The sequence below is a fragment of the Pelobates fuscus genome, chromosome 10 (assembly GCF_036172605.1).
Source record: "Pelobates fuscus isolate aPelFus1 chromosome 10, aPelFus1.pri, whole genome shotgun sequence".
NCBI lineage: Eukaryota > Metazoa > Chordata > Amphibia > Anura > Pelobatidae > Pelobates > Pelobates fuscus.
In genome coordinates this window covers 7,714,656-7,738,894 of record NC_086326.1, presented here as the reverse complement: position 1 = coordinate 7,738,894, position 24,239 = coordinate 7,714,656, and the positions used below count along the sequence as shown (strand labels likewise).

The 24,239-nt window shown below is 44.2% G+C and overlaps 1 protein-coding gene across 1 annotated transcript in view; it reads right to left on the bottom strand.

Moving 5' to 3' along the window:
• Nucleotides 1–15,162: 15,162 nt before the first annotated feature.
• Nucleotides 15,163–24,239, bottom strand: part of ABLIM1 (actin binding LIM protein 1) — a 207,104-nt gene continuing 198,027 nt past the window's right edge. The window contains exons 21-23 of the mRNA XM_063434108.1: nt 23,904–23,978; nt 21,381–21,461; nt 15,163–18,398 (exon numbers count right to left, since the gene is read on the bottom strand). Coding sequence (XP_063290178.1) covers nt 18,285–18,398; nt 21,381–21,461; nt 23,904–23,978 — 270 coding nt within the window. The 3' untranslated portion in view covers nt 15,163–18,284. The remainder of the gene's footprint in view (nt 18,399–21,380; nt 21,462–23,903; nt 23,979–24,239) is intronic.

The window sequence follows — 24,239 nt, the reverse complement described above, 5'->3', positions numbered from 1 at the left end:
CCAACACTGCATGTAAACACACCCCTCCAATCAAACACCAACACTGCATGGAAACACACCCCTCCAATCAAACACCAACACTGCATGCAAACACACCCCTCCAATCAAACACCAACACTGCATGCAAACACACCCCTCCAATCAAACACCAACACTGCATGCAAACACACCCCTCCAATCAAACACCAACACTGCATGCAAACACACCCCTCCAATCAAACACCAACACTGCATGTAAACACACCCCTCCAATCAAACACCAACACTGCATGCAAACACACCCCTCCAATCAAATACCAACACTGAGTGTAAACACACCCCTCCAATCAAACACCAACACTGTATGCAAACACACCCCTCCAATCAAACACCAACACTGCATGTAAACACACCCCTCCAATCAAACACCAACACTGCATGCAAACACACCCCTCCAATCAAACACCAACACTGCATGTAAACACACCCCTCCAATCAAACACCAACACTGCATGTAAACACACCCCTCCAATCAAACACCAACACTGCATGTAAACACACCCCTCCAATCAAACACCAACACTGCATGTAAACACACCCCTCCAATCAAACACCAACACTGCATGTAAACACACCCCTCCAATCAAACACCAACACTGTATGTAAACACACCCCTCCAATCAAATACCAACACTGTATGTAAACACACCCCTCCAATCAAACACCAACACTGCATGCAAACACACCCCTCCAATCAAACACCAACACTGCATGCAAACACACCCCTCCAATCAAACACCAACACTGCATGCAAACACACCCCTCCAATCAAACACCAACACTGCATGCAAACACACCCCTCCAATCAAACACCAACACTGCATGTAAACACACCCCTCCAATCAAACACCAACACTGCATGCAAACACACCCCTCCAATCAAACACCAACACTGCATGTAAACACACCCCTCCAATCAAACACCAACACTGCATGTAAACACACCCCTCCAATCAAACACCAACACTGCATGCAAACACACCCCTCCAATCAAACACCAACACTGTATGCAAACACACCCCTCCAATCAAACACCAACACTGCATGTAAACACACCCCTCCAATCAAACACCAACACTGCATGTAAACACACCCCTCCAATCAAACACCAACACTGCATGCAAACACACCCCTCCAATCAAACACCAACACTGCATGCAAACACACCCCTCCAATCAAACACCAACACTGCATGCAAACACACCCCTCCAATCAAACACCAACACTGCATGTAAACACACCCCTCCAATCAAACACCAACACTGCATGCAAACACACCCCTCCAATCAAACACCAACACTGCATGTAAACACACCCCTCCAACCAAACACCAACACTGCATGTAAACACACCCCTCCAATCAAACACCAACACTGTATGCAAACACACCCCTCCAATCAAACACCAACACTGCATGTAAACACACCCCTCCAACCAAACACCAACACTGCATGCAAACACACCCCTCCAATCAAACACCAACACTGCATGTAAACACACCCCTCCAATCAAACACCAACACTGCATGTAAACACACCCCTCCAATCAAACACCAACACTGCATGCAAACACACCCCTCCAATCAAACACCAACACTGCATGCAAACACACCCCTCCAATCAAACACCAACACTGCATGTAAACACACCCCTCCAATCAAACACCGACACTGCATGCAAACACACCCCTCCAATCAAACACCGACACTGCATGCAAACACACCCCTCCAATCAAACACCAACACTGCATGTAAACACACCCCTCCAATAAAACACCAACACTGCATGCAAACACACCCCTCCAATCAAACACCAACACTGCATGTAAACACACCCCTCCAATCAAACACCAACACTGCATGCAAACACACCCCTCCAATCAAACACCAACACTGCATGTAAACACACCCCTCCAATCAAACACCAACACTGCATGTAAACACACCCCTCCTATCAAACACCAACACTGCATGCAAACACCAACACTGCATGTAAACACACCCCTCCAATCAAACACCAACACTGCATGTAAACACACCCCTCCAACCAAACACCAACACTGCATGTAAACACACCCCTCCAATCAAACACCAACACTGCATGCAAACACACCCCTCCAATCAAACACCAACACTGCATGCAAACACACCCCTCCAATCAAACACCAACACTGCATGTAAACACACCCCTCCAATCAAACACCAACACTGCATGCAAACACACCCCTCCAATCAAACACCAACACTGCATGCAAACACACCCCTCCAATCAAACACCAACACTGCATGTAAACACACCCCTCCAATCAAACACCAACACTGCATGCAAACACACCCCTCCAATCAAACACCAACACTGCATGCAAACACACCCCTCCAATCAAACACCAACACTGCATGTAAACACACCCCTCCAATCAAACACCAACACTGCATGCAAACACACCCCTCCAATCAAACACCAACACTGCATGTAAACACACCCCTCCAATCAAACACCAACACTGCATGTAAACACACCCCTCCAATCAAACACCAACACTGCATGTAAACACACCCCTCCAATCAAACACCAACACTGCATGTAAACACACCCCTCCAATCAAACACCAACACTGCATGTAAACACACCCCTCCAATCAAACACCAACACTGTATGTAAACACACCCCTCCAATCAAATACCAACACTGTATGTAAACACACCCCTCCAATCAAACACCAACACTGCATGCAAACACACCCCTCCAATCAAACACCAACACTGCATGCAAACACACCCCTCCAATCAAACACCAACACTGCATGCAAACACACCCCTCCAATCAAACACCAACACTGCATGCAAACACACCCCTCCAATCAAACACCAACACTGCATGCAAACACACCCCTCCAATCAAACACCAACACTGCATGCAAACACACCCCTCCAATCAAACACCAACACTGCATGTAAACACACCCCTCCAATCAAACACCAACACTGCATGCAAACACACCCCTCCAATCAAACACCAACACTGCATGTAAACACACCCCTCCAATCAAACACCAACACTGCATGTAAACACACCCCTCCAATCAAACACCAACACTGCATGTAAACACACCCCTCCAATCAAACACCAACACTGCATGTAAACACACCCCTCCAATCAAACACCAACACTGCATGTAAACACACCCCTCCAATCAAACACCAACACTGCATGCAAACACACCCCTCCAATCAAACACCAACACTGCATGCAAACACACCCCTCCAATCAAACACCAACACTGCATGCAAACACACCCCTCCAATCAAACACCAACACTGCATGTAAACACACCCCTTCAAACACCAACACTGCATGCAAACACACCCCTCCAATCAAGCACCAACACTGCATGTAAACACACCCCTCCAATCAAACACCAACACTGCATGCAAACACACCCCTCCAATCAAACACCAACACTGCATGCAAACACACCCCTCCAACCAAACACCAACACTGCATGCAAACACACCCCTCCAACCTAACACCAACACTGCATGCAAACACACCCCTCCAATCAAACACCAACACTGCATGTAAACACACCCCTCCAATCAAACACCAACACTGCATGCAAACACACCCCTCCAATCAAACACCAACACTGCATGTAAACACACCCCTCCAATCAACACCAACACTGCATGCAAACACACCCCTCCAATCAAACACCAACACTGCATGTAAACACACCCCTCCAATCAAACACCAACACTGCATGCAAACACACCCCTCCAATCAAACACCAACACTGCATGCAAACACACCCCTCCAATCAAACACCAACACTGCATGTAAACACACCCCTCCAATCAAACACCAACACTGCATGTAAACACACCCCTCCAATCAAACACCAACACTGCATGTAAACACACCCCTCCAATCAAACACCAACACTGCATGCAAACACACCCCTCCAATCAAACACCAACACTGCATGTAAACACACCCCTCCAATCAAACACCAACACTGCATGCAAACACACCCCTCCAATCAAACACCAACACTGCATGCAAACACACCCCTCCAATCAAACACCAACACTGCATGTAAACACACCCCTTCAAACACCAACACTGCATGCAAACACACCCCTCCAATCAAACACCAACACTGCATGTAAACACACCCCTCCAATCAAACACCAACACTGCATGCAAACACACCCCTCCAATCAAACACCAACACTGCATGCAAACACACCCCTCCAACCAAACACCAACACTGCATGCAAACACACCCCTCCAACCAAACACCAACACTGCATGCAAACACACCCCTCCAATCAAACACCAACACTGCATGCAAACACACCCCTCCAATCAAACACCAACACTGCATGTAAACACACCCCTCCAACCAAACACCAACACTGCATGTAAACACACCCCTCCAATCAACACCAACACTGCATGTAAACACACCCCTCCAATCAACACCAACACTGCATGTAAACACACCCATCCAATCAAACACCAACACTGCATGCAAACACACCCCTCCAATCAAACACCAACACTGCATGCAAACACACCCCTCCAATCAAACACCAACACTGCATGCAAACACACCCCTCCAATCAACACCAACACTGCATGTAAACACACCCCTCCAATCAAACACCAACACTGCATGTAAACACACCCCTCCAATCAAACACCAACACTGCATGCAAACACACCCCTCCAATCAAACACCAACACTGCATGTAAACACACCCCTCCAATCAAACACCAACACTGCATGTAAACACACCCCTCCAATCAACACCAACACTGCATGTAAACACACCCCTCCAATCAAACACCAACACTGCATGTAAACACACCCCTCCAACCAAACACCAACACTGCATGCAAACACACCCCTCCAACCAAACACCAACACTGCATGCAAACACACCCCTCCAATCAAACACCAACACTGCATGTAAACACACCCCTCCAATCAAACACCAACACTGCATGCAAACACACCCCTCCAATCAAACACCAACACTGCATGCAAACACACCCCTCCAATCAAACACCAACACTGCATGTAAACACACCCCTCCAATCAAACACCAACACTGCATGTAAACACACCCCTCCAATCAACACCAACACTGCATGTAAACACACCCCTCCAATCAAACACCAACACTGCATGTAAACACACCCCTCCAATCAAACACCAACACTGCATGCAAACACACCCCTCCAATCAAACACCAACACTGCATGCAAACACACCCCTCCAATCAAACACCAACACTGCATGCAAACACACCCCTCCAATCAAACACCAACACTGCATGTAAACACACCCCTTCAAACACCAACACTGCATGCAAACACACCCCTCCAATCAAACACCAACACTGCATGCAAACACACCCCTCCAATCAAACACCAACACTGCATGTAAACACACCCCTCCAATCAAACACCAACACTGCATGTAAACACACCCCTCCAATCAAACACCAACACTACATGCAAACACAACCCTTCAAACACCAACACTGCATGCAAACACAACCCTTCAAACACCAACACTACATGCAAACACATCTCTCAGATCAAACCTCAACACTACATGTAAACAAACCCCAACACTGGTGGTGAATTCACACATTTTACATTTAAGGCCAGAGTAGTTGAATGGAAACACGGATTTAGAGAATGTTTCCTGTTCGGCTATTTTGACTTTACATTTGAAATTCCCTTTATTTTCACCTTGAATTCTCACTTTAGTGAATAACTTTTTATTATGGGCTATAATGATGGCCGCCGCAAAAACAGACATGGGAGCCCTCGGAAGTCACCTTGAATTCTCAACAATTGACACTTTAATATTCCTGTAAACCTGCATTTGACACAATGATAAAACGCCTGCGAGAGTTTATAAAAAGATGTGAATTAGGGAAACTAAAACGTACGCCGTTTACCTAAACCCACATCATCTGCTTTATTTTGAACCTGGAGCTTCCTGAGCCGTTCTAACATCTTCTGAACCACAAACCTCTTACACAGCGCACGCTGCGGCTATTCATAGAACATTTAGAGAAAAACACAATATTTACTTCCCTTTGTGTGTTTTTATTTAACTCCTCGGTGTCTTCAGGTGACACAGACATATTTACTAAGCTGGAGTTTTCACGAATTAAAGCTGAAAGGTAGAATAAAAGCTGTGACTATCATTGGGTTGGAGAATTCTTCCACATCCAGTAATTTAGCTTAAATTCCATCACTTGGCTGTAAGTCACGAAAGTTCAGTGTTTAGGGAATAAACTTTGTGAGAACCCGGGTTGGTCTATTTTTTATAGAATTTAATAGACTTTGGGTAAATTTTTATTTTGGCATTTTTTTGCTATAGCAAGTATTGAAAGACCTGGCGATTATGCGGAGGACATAATTCTACCATTTTTATTTACATATATATATAAATGTTGTCCAAGCTTTGGTGACTACCATAACCACTGACCTCAAGAAAACAATGATATTTCAGGTATTGTCAGCAATCCTTCGAATCCCTGGCTGTTTCTTCCAAATAACCGACTGAGTTAATCCTCTCCCATTAAAGAGTCTCAGCTGATTTGGGCCATTACCCCCTATCCCATTAATGCAGCTATTTGTGAACTGCAAATCCCAAGATGCTCAGTTAAACTTTCTGGGGCTATTAATCTTCTTTAAAAGAACCATAACCACAACATCACCATAACCGCTACATGGTTCTGCGGTGATTATGGTGCTCAGAGTTTTCCTTTAAAGAACATTTAACTAGGTTAGTGTTCAGTTACACAGCTCTTAATGTTTATTGATCCAGGATCTCCGGGCGTTGAGAGCCCCTGCCGGTGGTGTCATTATAACATCACAAATTCATTATTCACGCCGAGTTTGGATATTCTTTTAGGATCAGTAAATTATTAATTGCATTTTTAGTTAATTTGAAACGCAGCAGCCGAAAATTACAATAAATGTTGTTTTTTTCCTGATGCTGGGCTGTGGTAATCCAATGCTTTCAATCTAATTGTGTATTGATCGATAGATATCGTTAGCAGGTTCGCAAGCCCGGTTATGTTATTTTTTATCAGTTCTGTTAGATATTGTTAATCTCATTTTCTAGGACTGAACAAAGTTTATTTTTATTTTCGATTTATTTGGCCCTCCCTGATGTTTATTAATAGAGATACACACAGAGCCCTGCTGACAAATTCAGATTTAGAATATTTGAGTTTGGATTTTCAGAATTTGGCTCAAATTTCAGTGGTTTGGTTACAGAACCGGCTGAAATCTGATTGACGAGCAATCATTGATAAATCTCGGTAAACTGTCCAGAGGATCATACTGGAGGAAGCTGGGTCCCATTTACTGATCCATTCAGAGTCGGATGGGCTTCTGTAGACAATAACTAAACATTTACAGTAACTGCACAACCGGGACTGGATCGTATCCCACTAACAGCGCATGACATGGGTACCAGCTGTGCACTTCACTCAGCGCTGATATACGACTTCTGGAACAATACGGTTTGTAACGCCATGAAATGGAACAATTTACGGAACGTGGAATCTAACTTCTCCAACCAATGCTTGCAGGTTCGTTGGGCGAACGGCTGGGTGACATAATTCAGGTCACAGTAAAGCCTCAGTTTTTTTATTGGGTTTTGTTTTGGTGATCACGAAACATTTAAGATGTATTTCTTTAATTGTCTGGATATATTGACCCTCCAGCAGGTGGAGAGTAACACCATGTGGGGGAGTTTGACTTCTTGGCTCTAGTAAAGAGCTGCCAAACCGTGCGATGAACTTGCTGAATTAAACTGCAGAAATACAAAGCTCGGCAAACTGCTCATCCTGCATAGAAAGCTTCCTGATTTAACTTAACCATAGCTCCCAACACTGCAATGTATGAGATCGGACAGGTGTTCGCGACCAGAGGGGAGCTGGAACACTGCGCATGTAGATTCCCACCACCAAGACCACTTCAAATCACCAAAGTGGTTATGGTAGTTGGAGTAACCCTTTCATTCCTGATTTACTGTATGATACTGTGATAGACTACACGATCTTTATATGTGATAATATAATCAGGACTCCACAATGACATAATTATCTATTTATTATCATAATTATCAGACAGGGCACACAATGTAAATGAAGAGGAGAAATAGAAACATTGTATCATTTCTCCTCTTCTCTCTATGCTGACTGCCAGGTGTAAAGGGCGGAGCTTGTAACAATGATTGACAGGGAGCTAAGATGGGGGTGGCTCTCTCTATGCTGACTGCCAGGTGTAAAGGGCGGAGCTTGTAACAATGATTGACAGGGGGCTAAGATGGAGCTGGCTCTCTCTATACTGACTGCCAGGTGTAAAGGGCGGAGCTTATAACAATGATTGACAGGGAGCTAAGATGGAGGCGGCTCTCTGTATACTGACTGCCAGGTGTAAAGGGCGGAGCTTATAACAATGATTGACAGGGAGCTAAGATGGAGATGGCTCTCTCTATGCTGACTGCCAGGTGTAAAGGGCGGAGCTTATAACAATGATTGACAGGGAGCTAAGATGGAGGCGGCTCTCTGTATACTGACTGCCAGGTGTAAAGGGCGGAGCTTATAACAATGATTGACAGGGAGCTAAGATGGAGGTGGCTCTCTCTATACTGACTGCCAGGTGTAAAGGGTGGAGCTTATAACAATGACTGAGAGGGAGCTAAGATGGAGGTGGCTCTCTATACTGACTGCCAGGTGTAAAGGGCGGAGCTTATAACAATGACTGACAGGGAGCTAAGATGGAGGCGTCTCTCTCTATGCTGACTGCCAGGTGTAAAGGGCGGAGCTTATAACAATGATTGACCGGGAGCTAAGATGGAGGCGGCTCTCTCTATGCTGACTGCCAGGTGTAAAGGGCGGAGCTTATAACAATGACTGACAGGGAGCTAAGATGGAGGTGGCTCTCTCTATACTGACTGCCAGGTGTAAAGGGTGGAGCTTATAACAATGATTGACAGGGAGCTAAGATGGAGGTGGCTCTCTCTATACTGACTGCCAGGTGTAATGGGCGTAGCTTATAACAATGATTGACAGGGAGCTAAGATGGAGGTGGCTCTCTCTATACTGACTGCCAGGTGTAAAGGGCGCAGCTTAAAACAATGATTGACAGGGAGCTAAGATGGAGGTGGCTCTCTCTATGCTGACTGCCAGGTGTAAAGGGCGGAGCTTATAACAATGACTGACAGGGAGCTAAAATGGAGACGGCTCTCTCTATACTGACTGCCAGGTGTAAAGGGAGGAGCTTATAACAATGATTGACAGAGAGCTAAGATGGAGGTGGCTCTCTCTATGCTGACTGCCAGGTGTAAAGGGCGGAGCTTATAACAATGATTGACAGGGAGCTAAGATGGAGGCGGCTCTCTCTATACTGACTGCCAGGTGTAAAGGGCGGAGCTTATAACAATGATTGACAGGGAGCTAAGATGGAGGCGGCTCTCTCTATGCTGACTGCCAGGTGTAATGGGCGGAGCTTATAACAATGACTGGCAGGGAGCTAAGATGGAGGCGGCTTTCTCTATACTGACTGCCAGGTGTAAAGGGCGGAGCTTATAACAATGATTGACAGGGAGCTAAGATGGAGGTTGCTCTCTCTATGCTGACTGCCAGGTGTAATGGGCGGAGCTTATAACAATGACTGGCAGGGAGCTAAGATGGAGGCGGCTTTCTCTATACTGACTATACTGACACTATGGCACTCCGGGCACCATAACCACTGCAGTGGCTGTACTCAGAGTGTTCCTTTATGGTAAAATAGTAAAGTGGAGATTATTTTTTACAGTTTGACTATAGTGACTAAAATGTGTCCTTCTTTCTTCACAATAAACGTTTAGTAAAGTCACTCCTAACACTTTATTATATAAAATATATATTGGCTTGTCCTGCTATATGCAAATTACTCGTTGTCTACTGTGTTTGTTATTTTACATATGAGGCCAATGACTATCAGCCAAATGAGGGTGACACCAGCCCTTCTAGAAGATTAAACCCTAAATTTCCCCCCAATCTACACAGATTGATCCTGTGCCCGGGTCACACAGAGCCTTTAATGCTGGCTAATAACTGACTGCTCCCCTGTGTGCGCTATTAACACTTTGTATGCCGAGATGAAGGCGGCCGGATGTCAGGCTGGGCCCAGGATCACATACTAGTGACGTTAGTCACAGTGAGAGCCCGCTCACCATCTCTCTGCTCTGAAAGGGACGATTGTACGTGTCCCCACGTGCCCAAACAGCAAGTTTAAAGCACAGAAGGGCTAATTCATCAAGATTAAAATGTTTCTGACTTGGCTCTCGTCCATTTAGATTTGGGGGGGGGGGGGGGGGAGGGGGAGGGGGAGATATCATATAACCGGGCTTGTAATTATTTGACAGTTTATTGACTGAGGATCTTTTTCTAATATTTATTTTATAGTAAAACAGGCTAAGCTGCAAAAAGATGTGTTCCGTATTCACAATGGCGTGTTATTGTGTCACTGTAACGGTGACATACTGGTAACGGCACTGCGTCATTATAGCGCCATTTGTAATGCACCATGAAACCACCGGCGGATTCAGAACCCAGTCCCGGGAGGGCACCGAATGTTTGAAATTGATGTATTTATTTACTACAAATCCGTTTAGTAAAGACCCTGTGCGTGTTTATTGCTGCGGGGCTCAATGTAATAGTCTGTCTGTATATGACCATAACCACGGCAATAAAACTGTCCTATTACATAATCACTTACCTACTGCCCCCCATTACTCTGTGCTAGTGAACCTCTTCCCATCTGTGTCCCCTCCTCAGGCTGTGTCCCTCTGTCCATATTGTCCCTTCCTCAGGCGGTGTCCCTCTGCCCATATTGTCCCTTCCTAAGGCGGTGTCCCTCTGTCCATATTGTCCCTTCCTCAGGCGGTGTCCCTCTGTCCATATTGTCCCTTCCTCAGGCGGTGTCCCTCTGCCCATATTGTCCCTTCCTCAGGCGGTGTCCCTCTGTCCATATGGTCCCTTCCTCAGGCAGTGTCCCTCTGTCCATATTGTCCCTTCCTCAGGCGGTGTCCCTCTTTCCATATGGTCCCTTCCTCAGGCGGTGTCCCTCTGTCCATGTTGTCCCTTCCTCCGGCGGTATCATTCTGTCCATATTGTGTCTTCCTCCAGCGGTGTCCTTCTGTCCATGTTGTCCCTTTCTCAGGCAGTATCATTTTGTCTATATTGTCCCTTTCTCATGCTGTATCATTCTGTCTATTTTGTCCCTTCCTCTGGCGGTGTCCCTCTGTCCATATTGTCCCTTCCTCCGGGGGTGTCCCTCTGTCCATATTGTCCGTTCCTCAGGTAGTGTCCTTCTGTCTATGTTGTTCCTTCCTCCGGCGGTATCATTCTGTCCATATTGTGTCTTCCTCCAGCGGTGTCCTTCTGTCCATGTTGTCCCTTTCTCAGGCAGTATCATTCTGTCTATATTGTCCCTTCCTCATGCGGTATCATTCTGTCCATATTGTCCCTTTCTCTGGCGGTGTCCCTCTGTCCATGTTGTCCCTTCTTCAGGCGGTGTCCTTCTGTCCATAATGTCCCTTCCTCCGGGGGTGTCCCTCTGTCCATATTGTCCCTTCCTCAGGCAGTGCCCTTCTGTCTATGTTGTTCCTTCCTCAGGCGGTGTCCTTCTGTCCATATTGTCCCTTCCTCTGGCGGTGTCCCTCTGTCCATATTGTCCCTTCCTCAGGCGGTGTCCCTCTGTCCATATTGTCAGTTCCTCAGGCGGTGTCCCTCTGTCCATATTGTCCCTTCCTCAGGCAGTGTCCTTCTGTCTATGTTGTTCCTTCCTCAGGCGGTGTGCCTCTGTCCATATTGTCAGTTCCTCAGGCGGTGTCCCTCTGCCCATATTGTCAGTTCCTCAGGCGGTGTCCCTCTGCCCATATTGTCAGTTCCTCAGGCGGTGTCCCTCTGTCCATATTGTCAGTTCCTCAGGCGGTGTCCCTCTGTCCATATTGTCACCAGACCACCATGGGTCATTGCCCAACACTGGGGACCCAGGTGAAGGGGCAAATCATTGCTAAACCAGTGAACTACTTCAGGGTACTCCTGGCATGATAACCCTTACAGCGGGCTGTGTTATGGCGATTGGAGTAACTCTTTGTCATATAACAGATTTACTAAAAATGCATACCATAATTCCCTGTCTAAGGAAACAAAAACGATTTCAAGTAAAATATTTATTTGTTCAGTTTTCCAATAGTTAAGCTCTTATTTATGTCATTTCAGTTTGACACAATTTGTACACTTTTAGCTATTTAGAGTTCTGGAAAGTAAATTGACCATCATTTGAAAGTTTATCCCCAATGCCTCGAAACGTACTGCGACAATATCTTACACTTCATTCTCAGTAATATCTGTTTACTCCGCGTAGTTGTGTTATCACGTTTAATCATGGACAGAGTGTAAGACACCACATGTTCTGATCGCAGGGCTCAGGGCTGTCAGACACACTGGCTCGAGATCCAGACGAAACCTGCAAACCGGGTGTATCGCTGCATGTTTTCTGTTGGGTTAGATACGAATTAAAGAACTGCCGTCCCGAAATACCCAGTTTGGCCACGTCTAGTCTTGTGGTTCATTACGATGTCTCCAGATCCTCTCAATGGTGTTATTTTCCCATAATACACTGCTCACCGTAGGATGTTAATTCACAGCTTAGACAATATGCCCATAACCCCTTAAGGAAACATGAAATGTGTGACATGTCATGATTCCCTTTTATTCCAGAAGTTTGGTCCTTAAGGGGTTAAATGTTGCTAATACAATGTTTTTCATTGTCTGTCTGTGAATGGCTACTGGAATGGAGGGAGGCCTAGCACACATCCTTCCACTCTGGCTCCACTTGTATAGTTTGTTCTCGTTGGTTGTATGAGGGGATGTCATGGGCTCTGCATGCAAACTGGATTTTCTGGTTGCAAAATATAGAAAAGTTTCATCAAAGCAGAATGTTATTAGCTTATCTTGCTGTAGACTATGTTTTAAAGCGCGTTCCATGTTTATTTTGTCTATGTTTAACGAATCACATGATGGTACCTCCTCTCCAGCGCACGTTATGCACACAGGCTGCTGCGAAAGGACTCAATTTCTATAGAAATTCTGTAAATGAATCTGCAGACATGGTGGATGGCTGCATTAAGAATAATCAGGGGAATCTACCTGACACATTGCTGTGTTAAAATGTAAAATACACCACTGACGTCATAGGGGAGCAGAGCTCACTCCAGGCCCGTACAAGATCTTGTATGATATGAAGCATGGCCGGAGGGCAATGTATAACAACATTCTGAGCAGGTTCCTTTGATTCTCATCGAAGCAGTGTACATCTGGCTGGGAATGGTGGGAATAATGACAGTCGCAGGGGAAAACATCAACAATACAAAATTCTCTCTCACAGCTTTTACTCCCATAACCCTTATCTTAAACATGCGAATATCAATGAAATGAACTGCCAAAGTAACCAGCATTACACACATTCTCCACAATCAATGTGAAAACAAGAATCTTCAGGGATTTTAAGGGTTAAAACACGTCCCAGGGTTTCACTAAACCAGGATTTCTGTGGAACTAACAAGGGAATTGCTAATATCAGGCATAATAGTGAAACTGGGGAAATTCTCCCAATATCCCAGCTGGGCCTCTAATATCAACTTTGCAGTTTAGTGACCATCACAGACTAGAAGAAATATATATATATATATTGTATATTGTTACTGCTGGAGTTTTGGTGCCCCCTGTTGGTATAATAGTTAATGGACAAATCTTGCGTACTCTCGTGAGATGGGGTACTCACATCCTGTAATTTATGTTCACCTTGGCTCAAAAAAGTACCCGCAAATGGGGAGTTCACCTGACAGAATAAATCATATAACACACAAGCACCCCCCCATGTTTATTCTATACTGTACTCTTACACTGCGGTACATCATGCCCTATTAGCACTAGACGATGCATGTACCTTGACAAGTGGTACAAAGAATGTCACTCGTTGAATGATACATGTGGTATAAGAATATCAATTATGTACCATTATCTATGTGTATTGCACACCATAAGCCCGAATCTTCTTGTTATATTGCCAACTTTGTCAAGATGAAAAATAAAGAATTTAAAAAAAAAAGTCAGTGGACAAGGTTCTACTTATAAGATCAGCTGTGGATCACAGTTTATGTCTAGATGGTTAATTATAATAATTCTATCTAGATATAAACTGGGATCCACAGCTGATGGTTTTTATTGTATACGGTATGACCTCAGTATTATCTCTGTAGGAAGGAACGTCTGTCTGCAGGTTTCGCCATAATTGGGGGATCTCAAAATCCGCTCAGTATTGAGCCGTTTATCCCTTTATTTATCAGACGGCGATAAAAGGTCATTGGACGGTTCTATCCTGGAAACCATATTACCAGGATATTGAGAGCTGTGGCAAAGCGTAAGTTTAACCCTATAACTGCTGGATGGGTGATTATTCTCGAAATCAGGGGTGCCCAAAAGGTAGATTCCCAGATGTTTTAAAACTACAGCTTCCATGATGCCGTGTCATTGTAAAGGCATGCAAAGCATCATGGGGGTTGTAGTTCTACGTCTGGGGACCTTTTTGGACAGCCCCGATCTAAATTAAAGGAAATAAAGAATAATTCTGGTAATTCATGTATCCGTTCTTAGAGTAAATATCTATATCCAATGTAACTAAGGAGTGAAAGCAATATCCTGTCTACGAGGAGAGTCACAATGTATGATTGACACAATGTCGCCTTTAATATCTCATGTGTTTAACCAATGACATTACTACAGCACATGCTGGAAGGAGGATTTACCTGAATCCAATGAATCGAGACTAGTGTAACAAACAATGGCCCAGTCAGAGTTTTTATTCCTCTTTCACTTTAAACTCAGCCAGTGAAAAGGATCATGGGAAATGTAGTTTGCAAACACTAGCAGTGCTAAGCTCAGCCATCAGTGTCTATACTACCGGTAGGAGGTTCACAATCAAACGGCAATGCTGGCAAAGTGCTTGTGATGAACACACCAAACCAGAGTCATTCTTAATAACTTGCTTTAATGAAGTTGTACAGATATATGAGAGGGAGTCAGCCCTACAGATAGAGCACCTGTTACAGGGAGAGGATTGTCTCGATACATGTTCACACATACAGCTTCCATTCGCTAATATATCGGATACGTTATACTGAGTTCCAGTTCGATTATAAGTGGTTTTCGCCTGTTCTCTCCCAAAGCGCTTTGCAATGACAGTAAAGCCCCATAACATGAAATCTATAGTAAATGCCATAGAAATAAATCTGTGATTTATCCTGAGCAGCGGACTGCATTCCCAAGCTGATACATAAATCACCAACTGTTAGAATATTCCTTAACAATAGGAGACAATTCATTTCTATTGTTGAGATCAGAAGTCAAAACAACCTTTTCGTTGGTCAAACCCTATTTTGGTTTGATTCGCGTAACTGGAAAACGTGGAGAATGAACTATAGAATCGCTCATTTTAGTTAAAATCATCCAACTTTTTATTATGGCCCAAACCTTGCTATTTCTATGTCAATCTGCGAAATTCCTGGTTCATCCACAGCTATTCACCAAAAGGTTAACTGACAAGAATTCAAAGTGAATTTCATATATTAGCCCACTATTGCCAAACTGAAAACCCAGCCAAGTTGGCGATTTCTTTTTCCAATTCTGATTTTTGTATTAAGTAAATATCCCTTTAAGGGTTTTGCTGGACGTTGAGGCAGCTCAAGCAGTTATAATGTTATCTTAAGAATGCGGCTATTAGGGTGGTGGAGCTGCTATATATCTGTGTGTCTTATATGCCTTACCTCGCATACAAAAATGCAGAGCTTGCAATCTAACAATATTTACTAAACACTAGACTGTGAGCTGGGTGGATTCAATGAACAAGTCTTCCAGCCCGGCAATGATGGCCTTCAGTTTGGAAGCTGTTTAGTATATAAACCCCTATGTATGTTATGGCAGGCAGGCTTCTATAGAACATTTATAAAAGTACCATGAAGAGTTGTATTGCTCTCAGGCATTCTGAAAGCAGCCCAGACCAGCTTTATTGTAATTAATCTGTGATTATTGCGTAATGATAAAGGAACGCAGACAGACTGGTGCTCTGCCTTTATTGTATGGTGTTTCTGTTCGAAAGCTTTCTTAGAAATCTAAAACAAATAAAAACCATTACCATTAACTACTGGCCAAAGGGATGCAGGAATGGTCCATACAGACTGCCACGTGAACAAGGAAGAGGGGGCATGTGGAGTGTTACACAAAAAGTGATTTATAAAAAATATAAATATTTCAGGATACATTTGTTATAACCCATTGAGATTACTGTAAGAGAATAGGTGTAACTAGCACCCCCTTGTGGGCATGTGTCAAACTGGCCAAGAGTCTCCTTCCAGCCACTGTCCAAGTACAAGCTCCTATCACAGCAAGCCAGCCAAAGCTGGTGTTTATGTTTTTGTATTCAGTGCATTCATATTATAGAGAGACAGAATGTGGACAGATCGCTGGCTTCTTAACCCTTGTCCTTACATCTGATGAGTGTGCTTGGCATTAATAAAATATCCATTAATAATTTACATTTTCTCATCTCTTTTCAACGATAATTACAGTTTGCACTACACTCCCTATGATGCTACATGGGTCTTGGCGAATGTAGCGACTATATTATTTGCGTGCCAAGATAAAAGGATTGCATTATATCAGTATTAATCTGCGCCAACGTTCCCTGCCTTCTTGCCATTGCTGGGAGACATTGGGTCTATTCAATAAAATAGGAATTGGGGAGAACTGATCAGGGAATTGCTGGACCATTCATTAAATAAGTAATTGTTGGAAATGTCATATTTTAGGCCAAATTATTTCAACTGAAAATGTTTCCAATTAAGCTAAAAAAAAAAGGGCTACTTTGTTCTAAAATTTCAATTCACTCTGCATTCATTCTAAACTCCTGAAATTCACACTTCACTGAATACTCATGTTCAGACCCAAATAACTAATCAAGAAACGTAAACATTTTGAAGAGTTGTTTTTGTTTTGTTGGTACAGCATGGCAATTTTTGTCCAAAATGAACAATTCCTTTGACAATTTCCCCAATTCCTAATTTAGCGAAAAAAACCAAACCAAACCAAAAACAAATGCATTTCTAGATGTGATAAGCAATCACCGGAGGTAGGGTCCAAAAAACTCTCTCTCAAAATAAAGGAGCATGAAAGAAACATTGACTATCTCAAAGTCTCGATATTAAACCCACGTTGTGAAAATGATGGGGTGCATTCCTCTTCCACTCGGAGCTCAGGTCCTGGCCCCAGTGTAAATTGCATAATTAATATATTTTTTATTATTATTAACATGATTAAATATTGTTAGATATTTACTGATCATAAGATTAACCACGAGTGCCAGATACAAGCCTTTTTGGTATTAAAGTTGGGGTTCCGGCTGCCCTTCCTATATTATGGCAAGACCTACCTCCCTCTATTTGTTTAGTGTAAATAGATTTGGTTACAATAGCCACAGTAGGAACGTGTGGACCAGGGACGACCTCTACATCCACTGCGTCCCTTAGGTAAGAAGAAAGTGGTATTTCAGAAGAAAACAAACTCTTAAAACTCTCCGCTAAGAGAAACAACATTTTAGCTAAATGAGATAAGATACATAGAATTGGCATTGCGTTTTAAGATGTTAACTAAAATTATTATTTTCCAAAAACATTAAAGGCAGATCTAAGGAATTTGGTTATAATTTTGTGTAAACCTGTTAAGTGCTTGACTAGAAAAGCCAAGTGTTTGAAGGACTTCAGAAAAAAACAAACAAAATAAAATAAAATTCTCTTGCACAAACACACACAAAAACACATAGGCAACTCGCATCCCCCTCTCGTGTTTGGATAAAGTGGGCACAGAGTGATATCAAACGGTGTGGCAGTTATAGGAGAGTAGCGTGTCCCGTGTCCGTTGGCACGCCGAGTATGCGTTAGTGGCATAGGTCACTGAGACATTTTCACACTTTCACCCATAGTTCAAACATTAGCAGGACCCCTATTCAGTATCACACGGGGCAGTATTGGATTTGTTTCCACGCCTCAGATGCTGGAGATCATCAACCGCTTATTGCAGAACATCGCAGCGGGGCGACTCAGAAAAGCCTGGCCCTTTTCTTTAATTCATTACGTCTCCAGAGAGGCAGCTTGTCAAATTCCTGGATTGTCATCTTAAAGATCTCGTGAAAAATTTCAGGTGCTAGATGACGCTAAGGAAATAAAAAATAAATATATAACATTTGTTGGGAAACCAACTGTTCGCAGAATAAATAACATACAAATATATATTTTTTTCTACTTTAATCCAGATTTGCTCCAGAAAATGCCCCATTTTAAGGTAACCGATGGCACAGATGTTATTTTATGCTCTAGAAACTGCCAATGTGCCACAGGTTTATGACAGGTAGTAGAAGTTACAGTAATACGATCTATGTTGGAAAAATGCTCAGGCTTCCAGGGACACACAATTGGTTAATACAACCGATAGAAAGATATTGGCATTTGCTGTATATCTGTTACATATAGTTATACAGCTTTGGGTCTCTATTGCGTGTGATTTTCGTCACTATAGTGGAACAACCATGTTTACAGAATTATCCTTACTGGGCAATTAAGGAATTATTCTAACTAAGTTTAGTAAAGAACTGCTCAAGAAAACGTGATTTTCCATTTTTATAATTTTCGGGCTCTGGGCCACACTTTGTGTTCTATGTATTCAATACATATAGATTTTTTCTGGTGCAAACACTACGCCATATATGTATAAACAGGTACTTTGCCACCAATCCATCTATATACAATTAAACCCAATGTGATGGATCACCCTGTCCCTGCATTGTAACCCCTTTATTTCATTCCCCTATGGGTTTCGGGACATTGCTTTCTCATTCGTTTTATCTTGAATTCATTCTTTTACCGAACAAACTACCGAATGACTAGACCACCCATATGTGGAGTGTGCCACTCATTAACCTCTATCACCTCCTTGACACTTCTAAAACTGCAGCCACCTCTAGCCGGAAACACATACAGCGGTGTTTGGGCGTCGAGTGCATGGAACTATAATCGGACACTCAACGGCGCGAACACTGCTGGGACTTCCATCTCTACCTATGTTCAGCTGGATTTGTATGGGAAGAGCGGCGTTCGTGGGAGCAAGCTCTCGAACGAGGAACATAGACAGAGCAAACCCACTAACCCCTCTGTTTGGTATTTTGACTGTATTGTGTATTCCTGAAAGAGACCAACCGCACAGCCTGATTTCATGGAACTCTTTTGGCCAGGAGTCTCGTGTGTGGTCGGTCAAAATGTGACCTCCATGGAAATCTCGAACCCCTGAACCGATCTGGGTGATCTTTGGATATGTCGGTCCCCCAGATCGGGGCTATTAGGGGATGTAACTTTTGTGGGGTTTCCATGGGTTTTGGGGGGTACTTTCAGGGTACTGCTAGAATGTATGTTCCCTGTGTCTTATTCCTTATGGGAGTGTCCTGGATCTGAGAGCCAATGTGATTGTGAAATTGTTCCTACGTTGGTTTACTCTCAGGTCCAGAGAGCAGTGCCCCTTACATGGGGATTGACATACTAGGCTGTTTGTGGCCCCATTAAAATCAGTAGTCTCACAACATAGAGCCTCGTCTCATGTTTGTGAGAGAAAGCCACAACAGCTGTCTCTCTTCTGCTTGGAGTGCTAAATCACTAGCTCTTATAAGAGCTGTTCCTGCTCTGCATTACAGCATCCCTCCCACTTGGGGGAAAAGAACATCTCTGGCGGCGGAACCCCTCTTCCCATCGGGGTGGCCACCACACCCGACATGTTCTATCTTATGGTTCCACGTTTTCAGCAGTTATACACAAAGCTGCGTTCTGCTTCACTTTGCTTTATTTTAACATTAATTGCTGAATGACTTATTCATTCTGCATTGCCGGCATTACTTCTTATTTTATCATGTTTATTTATTGGCGTTATTAGCGTTACTGTCACTTTGTAAAATATCCAAGTGCAGTCTTTTTCTGTATTTTCTATCACTTACTGCACCTTACAGCACCAAAAGGAGATGGGTGGTGGTACGGCTGGGAATTGATCCAGGAGCTGACATACAGAGCGCACGGCCTGTGACTATTAGCCCCAGATTTGGGAAAGCCACATACAGGCTGCTCCCAGGAGATGAAGTGGGGGTTGAGGGCTATAACATTGTGACAGTCTCACTAAACTGGTTCATGGATTGCAGGATAAAACTTACTAGGAAAGGTTAAAGGATCTAAACATGTATAGCTTGGGGGAAAGACGAGACAGGGGGGATATGATAGAAACATTTAAATACATAAAGGGAATCAACACAGTAAAGGAGGAGACTATATTTAAAAGAAGAAAAACTACCACAAAAAGAGGACTTAGTCTTAAAGGGACACTCCAGACCACGTCTGCCCATTTGAGTGGTCTGGGTGCCAACTCCCACTACCATTTACCCTGCAAGTGTAATTATTGCAGTTTTCATAAACTGCAATAATTACATTGCAGGGTTATCTCCTCATCTAGTGGCTGTCTACTAGACAGCCACTAGAGGGCAATTCCGGGATTCTAGCACAGGTTTTCTTGTGCTAGAGTGTCACTGGACGTCCTCACGCTGTGTGAGGACCTCCAGCATCGCTAAAATCCCCATAGGAAAGCATTTTTTAATACTTTCCTTTGGAGAGGTCTAATTTGCGTGTGCGGCATTGCCGCGCATGCGCATTAGGTCTCCCCTGCCAGTGGGCGTGATCGGTCTCCGCCGGATGACGTGGTGACGGGGAGGAGCGTGGGCAGACCAAGAAGCAGCGCTGAGGGACACCGGAGCTGCCTCAGGTAAGTCAATTAAAGGGTTTTGACCCCTTAAGCAACCGGGGATGGGAGGTGGGAGGGAGAGGGGACCTGCAGTCCCTTTAAATTATAGGGGCAAAGGTTTAAAAATAATATCAGGAAGTATTAGTTTACTGAGAGGGTAGTGGATGCATGGAATAGCCTTCCAGCGGAAGTGGTAGAGGTTAACACAGTAAAGGAGTTTAATAGCCATAAGGCTATCCTAACTATAAGATAATTGGGCAGACTAGACGGGACGAATGGTTCTTATCTGCCGTCACATTCTATGTTTCTATGTATTGGGTTAAGATCATGCATTCAAACAGACAGTAATGAGCCGACGCTTTGTTACCTCCAGTCTCGTTCTGTCCACGTCTCTTAGAATTTTATTGCGTGCACGGTTTGTAACTATCAGCATTTCGTAAGGATAAATCTGTGAAAAGAGAAGTGGCAAATCACTGGGAATTATTAATCAGAATGTGAGTCTCAGGCAGCAGAGACTCAAATGGGCTAATTCACTGAACAGGGAGGTCACAGCAGCGTTACAGTACAAAGGCAAAGCAAACAGAGCTGGGGGATCTCTCAGACTTTCTCAGCAAGTTTAAATAAAATTTTTATAACTATCCACTAACAACTTGCTGTTCAATGAATAGTCCCCACAGTCCACTAATTAGATACAGGGAACAATTCTAAGATTTAAGAACATGGCACGAGGAGGAACGTGAATTAACCCAATTCTAATAATAATAAAACAATTACGAAGATATTTTATATCTATATTGTCCGATTCCCTGTTAGGAATGCCACAAATACAGCAGTTGCTGCCCCAGTCGGTACAGAATTCTCACTGACGCTGTCCATGTCGATATGTCAAGTGATTTTCACCAAACACTCCCTGTATTAAAGGTGAACTGACACAAACTGTGTTAATACAGATCCTGAAATGATTCTAAACCCAGCAAGTACTATCAGAATGTAACGGCAAATGCGTACGTGTCATTGGCTGCCTTCTCTGACATGTTATGGTTGAAGGTATCCGTTAGCCATTGAACTAATCAACAGCCTTACACAGAACTGTGATTGCTACATCACGCGTTCTGCTGCTCTGTGACTGGAGACTACATCACGCGTTCTGCTGCTCTGTGACTGGAGACTACATCACGCGTTCTGCTGCTCTGTGACTGGAGACTACATCACGCGTTCTGCTGCTCTGTGACTGGAGACTACATCACGCGTTCTGCTGCTCTGTGACTGGAGACTACATCACGCGTTCTGCTGCTCTGTGACTGGAGGCTACATCACGCGTTCTGCTGCTGTGATTGGAGGCTACATCACGCGTTCTGCTGCTCTGTGACTGGAGACTACATCACGCGTTCTGCTGCTCTGTGACTGGAGACTACATCACGCGTTCTGCTGCTCTGTGACTGGAGGCTACATCACGCGTTCTGCTGCTCTGTGACTGGAGGCTACATCACGCGTTCTGCTGCTCTGTGACTGGAGGCTACATCACGGGTTCTGCTGCTCTGTGACTGGAGACTACATCACGCGTTCTGCTGATCTGTGACTGGAGGCTACATCACGCGTTCTGCTGATCTGTGACTGGAGGCTACATCACGCGTTCTGCTGCTCTGTGACTGGAGACTACATCACGCGTTCTGCTGCTCTGTGACTGGAGGCTACATCACGTGTTCTGCTACTCTGTGACTGGAGACTACATCACGTGTTCTACTGCTCTGTGACTGGAGGCTACATCACGTGTTCTGCTACTCTGTGACTGGAGGCTACATCACGTGTTCTGCTGCTCTGTGACTGGAGACTACATCACGCGGTCTGCTGCTCTGTGACTGGAGACTACATCACGTGTTCTACTGCTCTGTGACTGGAGGCTACATCACGCGGTCTACTGCTCTGTGACTGGAGGCTACATCACGCGTTCTGCTGCTCTGTGACTGGAGACTACATCACGTGTTCTGCTACTCTGTGACTGGAGGCTACATCACGGGTTCTGCTGCTCTGTGACTGGAGACTACATCACGTGTTCTACTGCTCTGTGACTGGAGACTACATCACACGTTCTGCTGCTCTGTGACTGGAGACTACATCACGCTTTCTGCTACTCTGTGACTGGAGGCTACATCACGCGTTCTGCTGCTCTGTGACTGGAGACTACATCACGTGTTCTGCTGCTCTGTGACTGGAGACTACATCACGCGTTCTGCTGCTCTGTGACTGGAGACTACATCACGGGTTCTGCTGCTCTGTGACTGGAGACTACATCACGTGTTCTACTGCTCTGTGACTGGAGACTACATCACACGTTCTGCTGCTCTGTGACTGGAGACTACATCACGCTTTCTGCTACTCTGTGACTGGAGGCTACATCACGCGTTCTGCTGCTCTGTGACTGGAGACTACATCACGCGTTCTGCTGCTCTGTGACTGGAGACTACATCACGCGTTCTGCTGCTCTGTGACTGGAGGCTACATCAGTCGCAGTCCTGCAAGAGGTGTCCAATGAAAGCAGACCGTTCAATGGGGAACAGATACCTTTGTGCAAAGCAGGATATATTAATGGCTGCTCTACTTGAACACAGAAAAAAATAAATCACTGATCGGTGTCTTTTATTTACATTACTGCTTGATAGGTTGATATTAGATTATGGAAGCAGTTTATTCAACAAATAAAAAACAATGACTAAATTTTCTTCACTGAGCTCAGAAAGGTCGGATTAGGGAACCGGATCAGTTTGAGAAGATTTGCTGGATAGATGCGATAGTTGTCGGCATTTGTGGAGATCCCCAGTTATTTAAGATTAGCGCCCACGATCAGTTTGCAGTGCCCAGTAGCCCCAGAAACCATATGAAGGACACTTGCCTTTGGCTCCAGCATGTTAGGCATGGACACTCCCCTATCCATTCTCATTGCAGGAACATGGCCATCTGGTAGCGACTACGTGGAAAAACATTTAGAAAAGCGCTAGTTACACAGAAAGCAGGGAAGGAATGCTAGCAGTGGTGATAGTCAGTGGAGGGTGAGAAAGACGTGCATACGGTAAAACCAGGACGAGGCATTAGACAATTAGTTATAGAAAGCCAGAGCTAAATCTAGGGGTTCTAAACGGCATTACAGAGATAAGATCCCACAAACAATATGCTGCGCTAACAGATTCTAGAAGCACATTTAAAGTCATCGGATAATCAGCTGAATGTT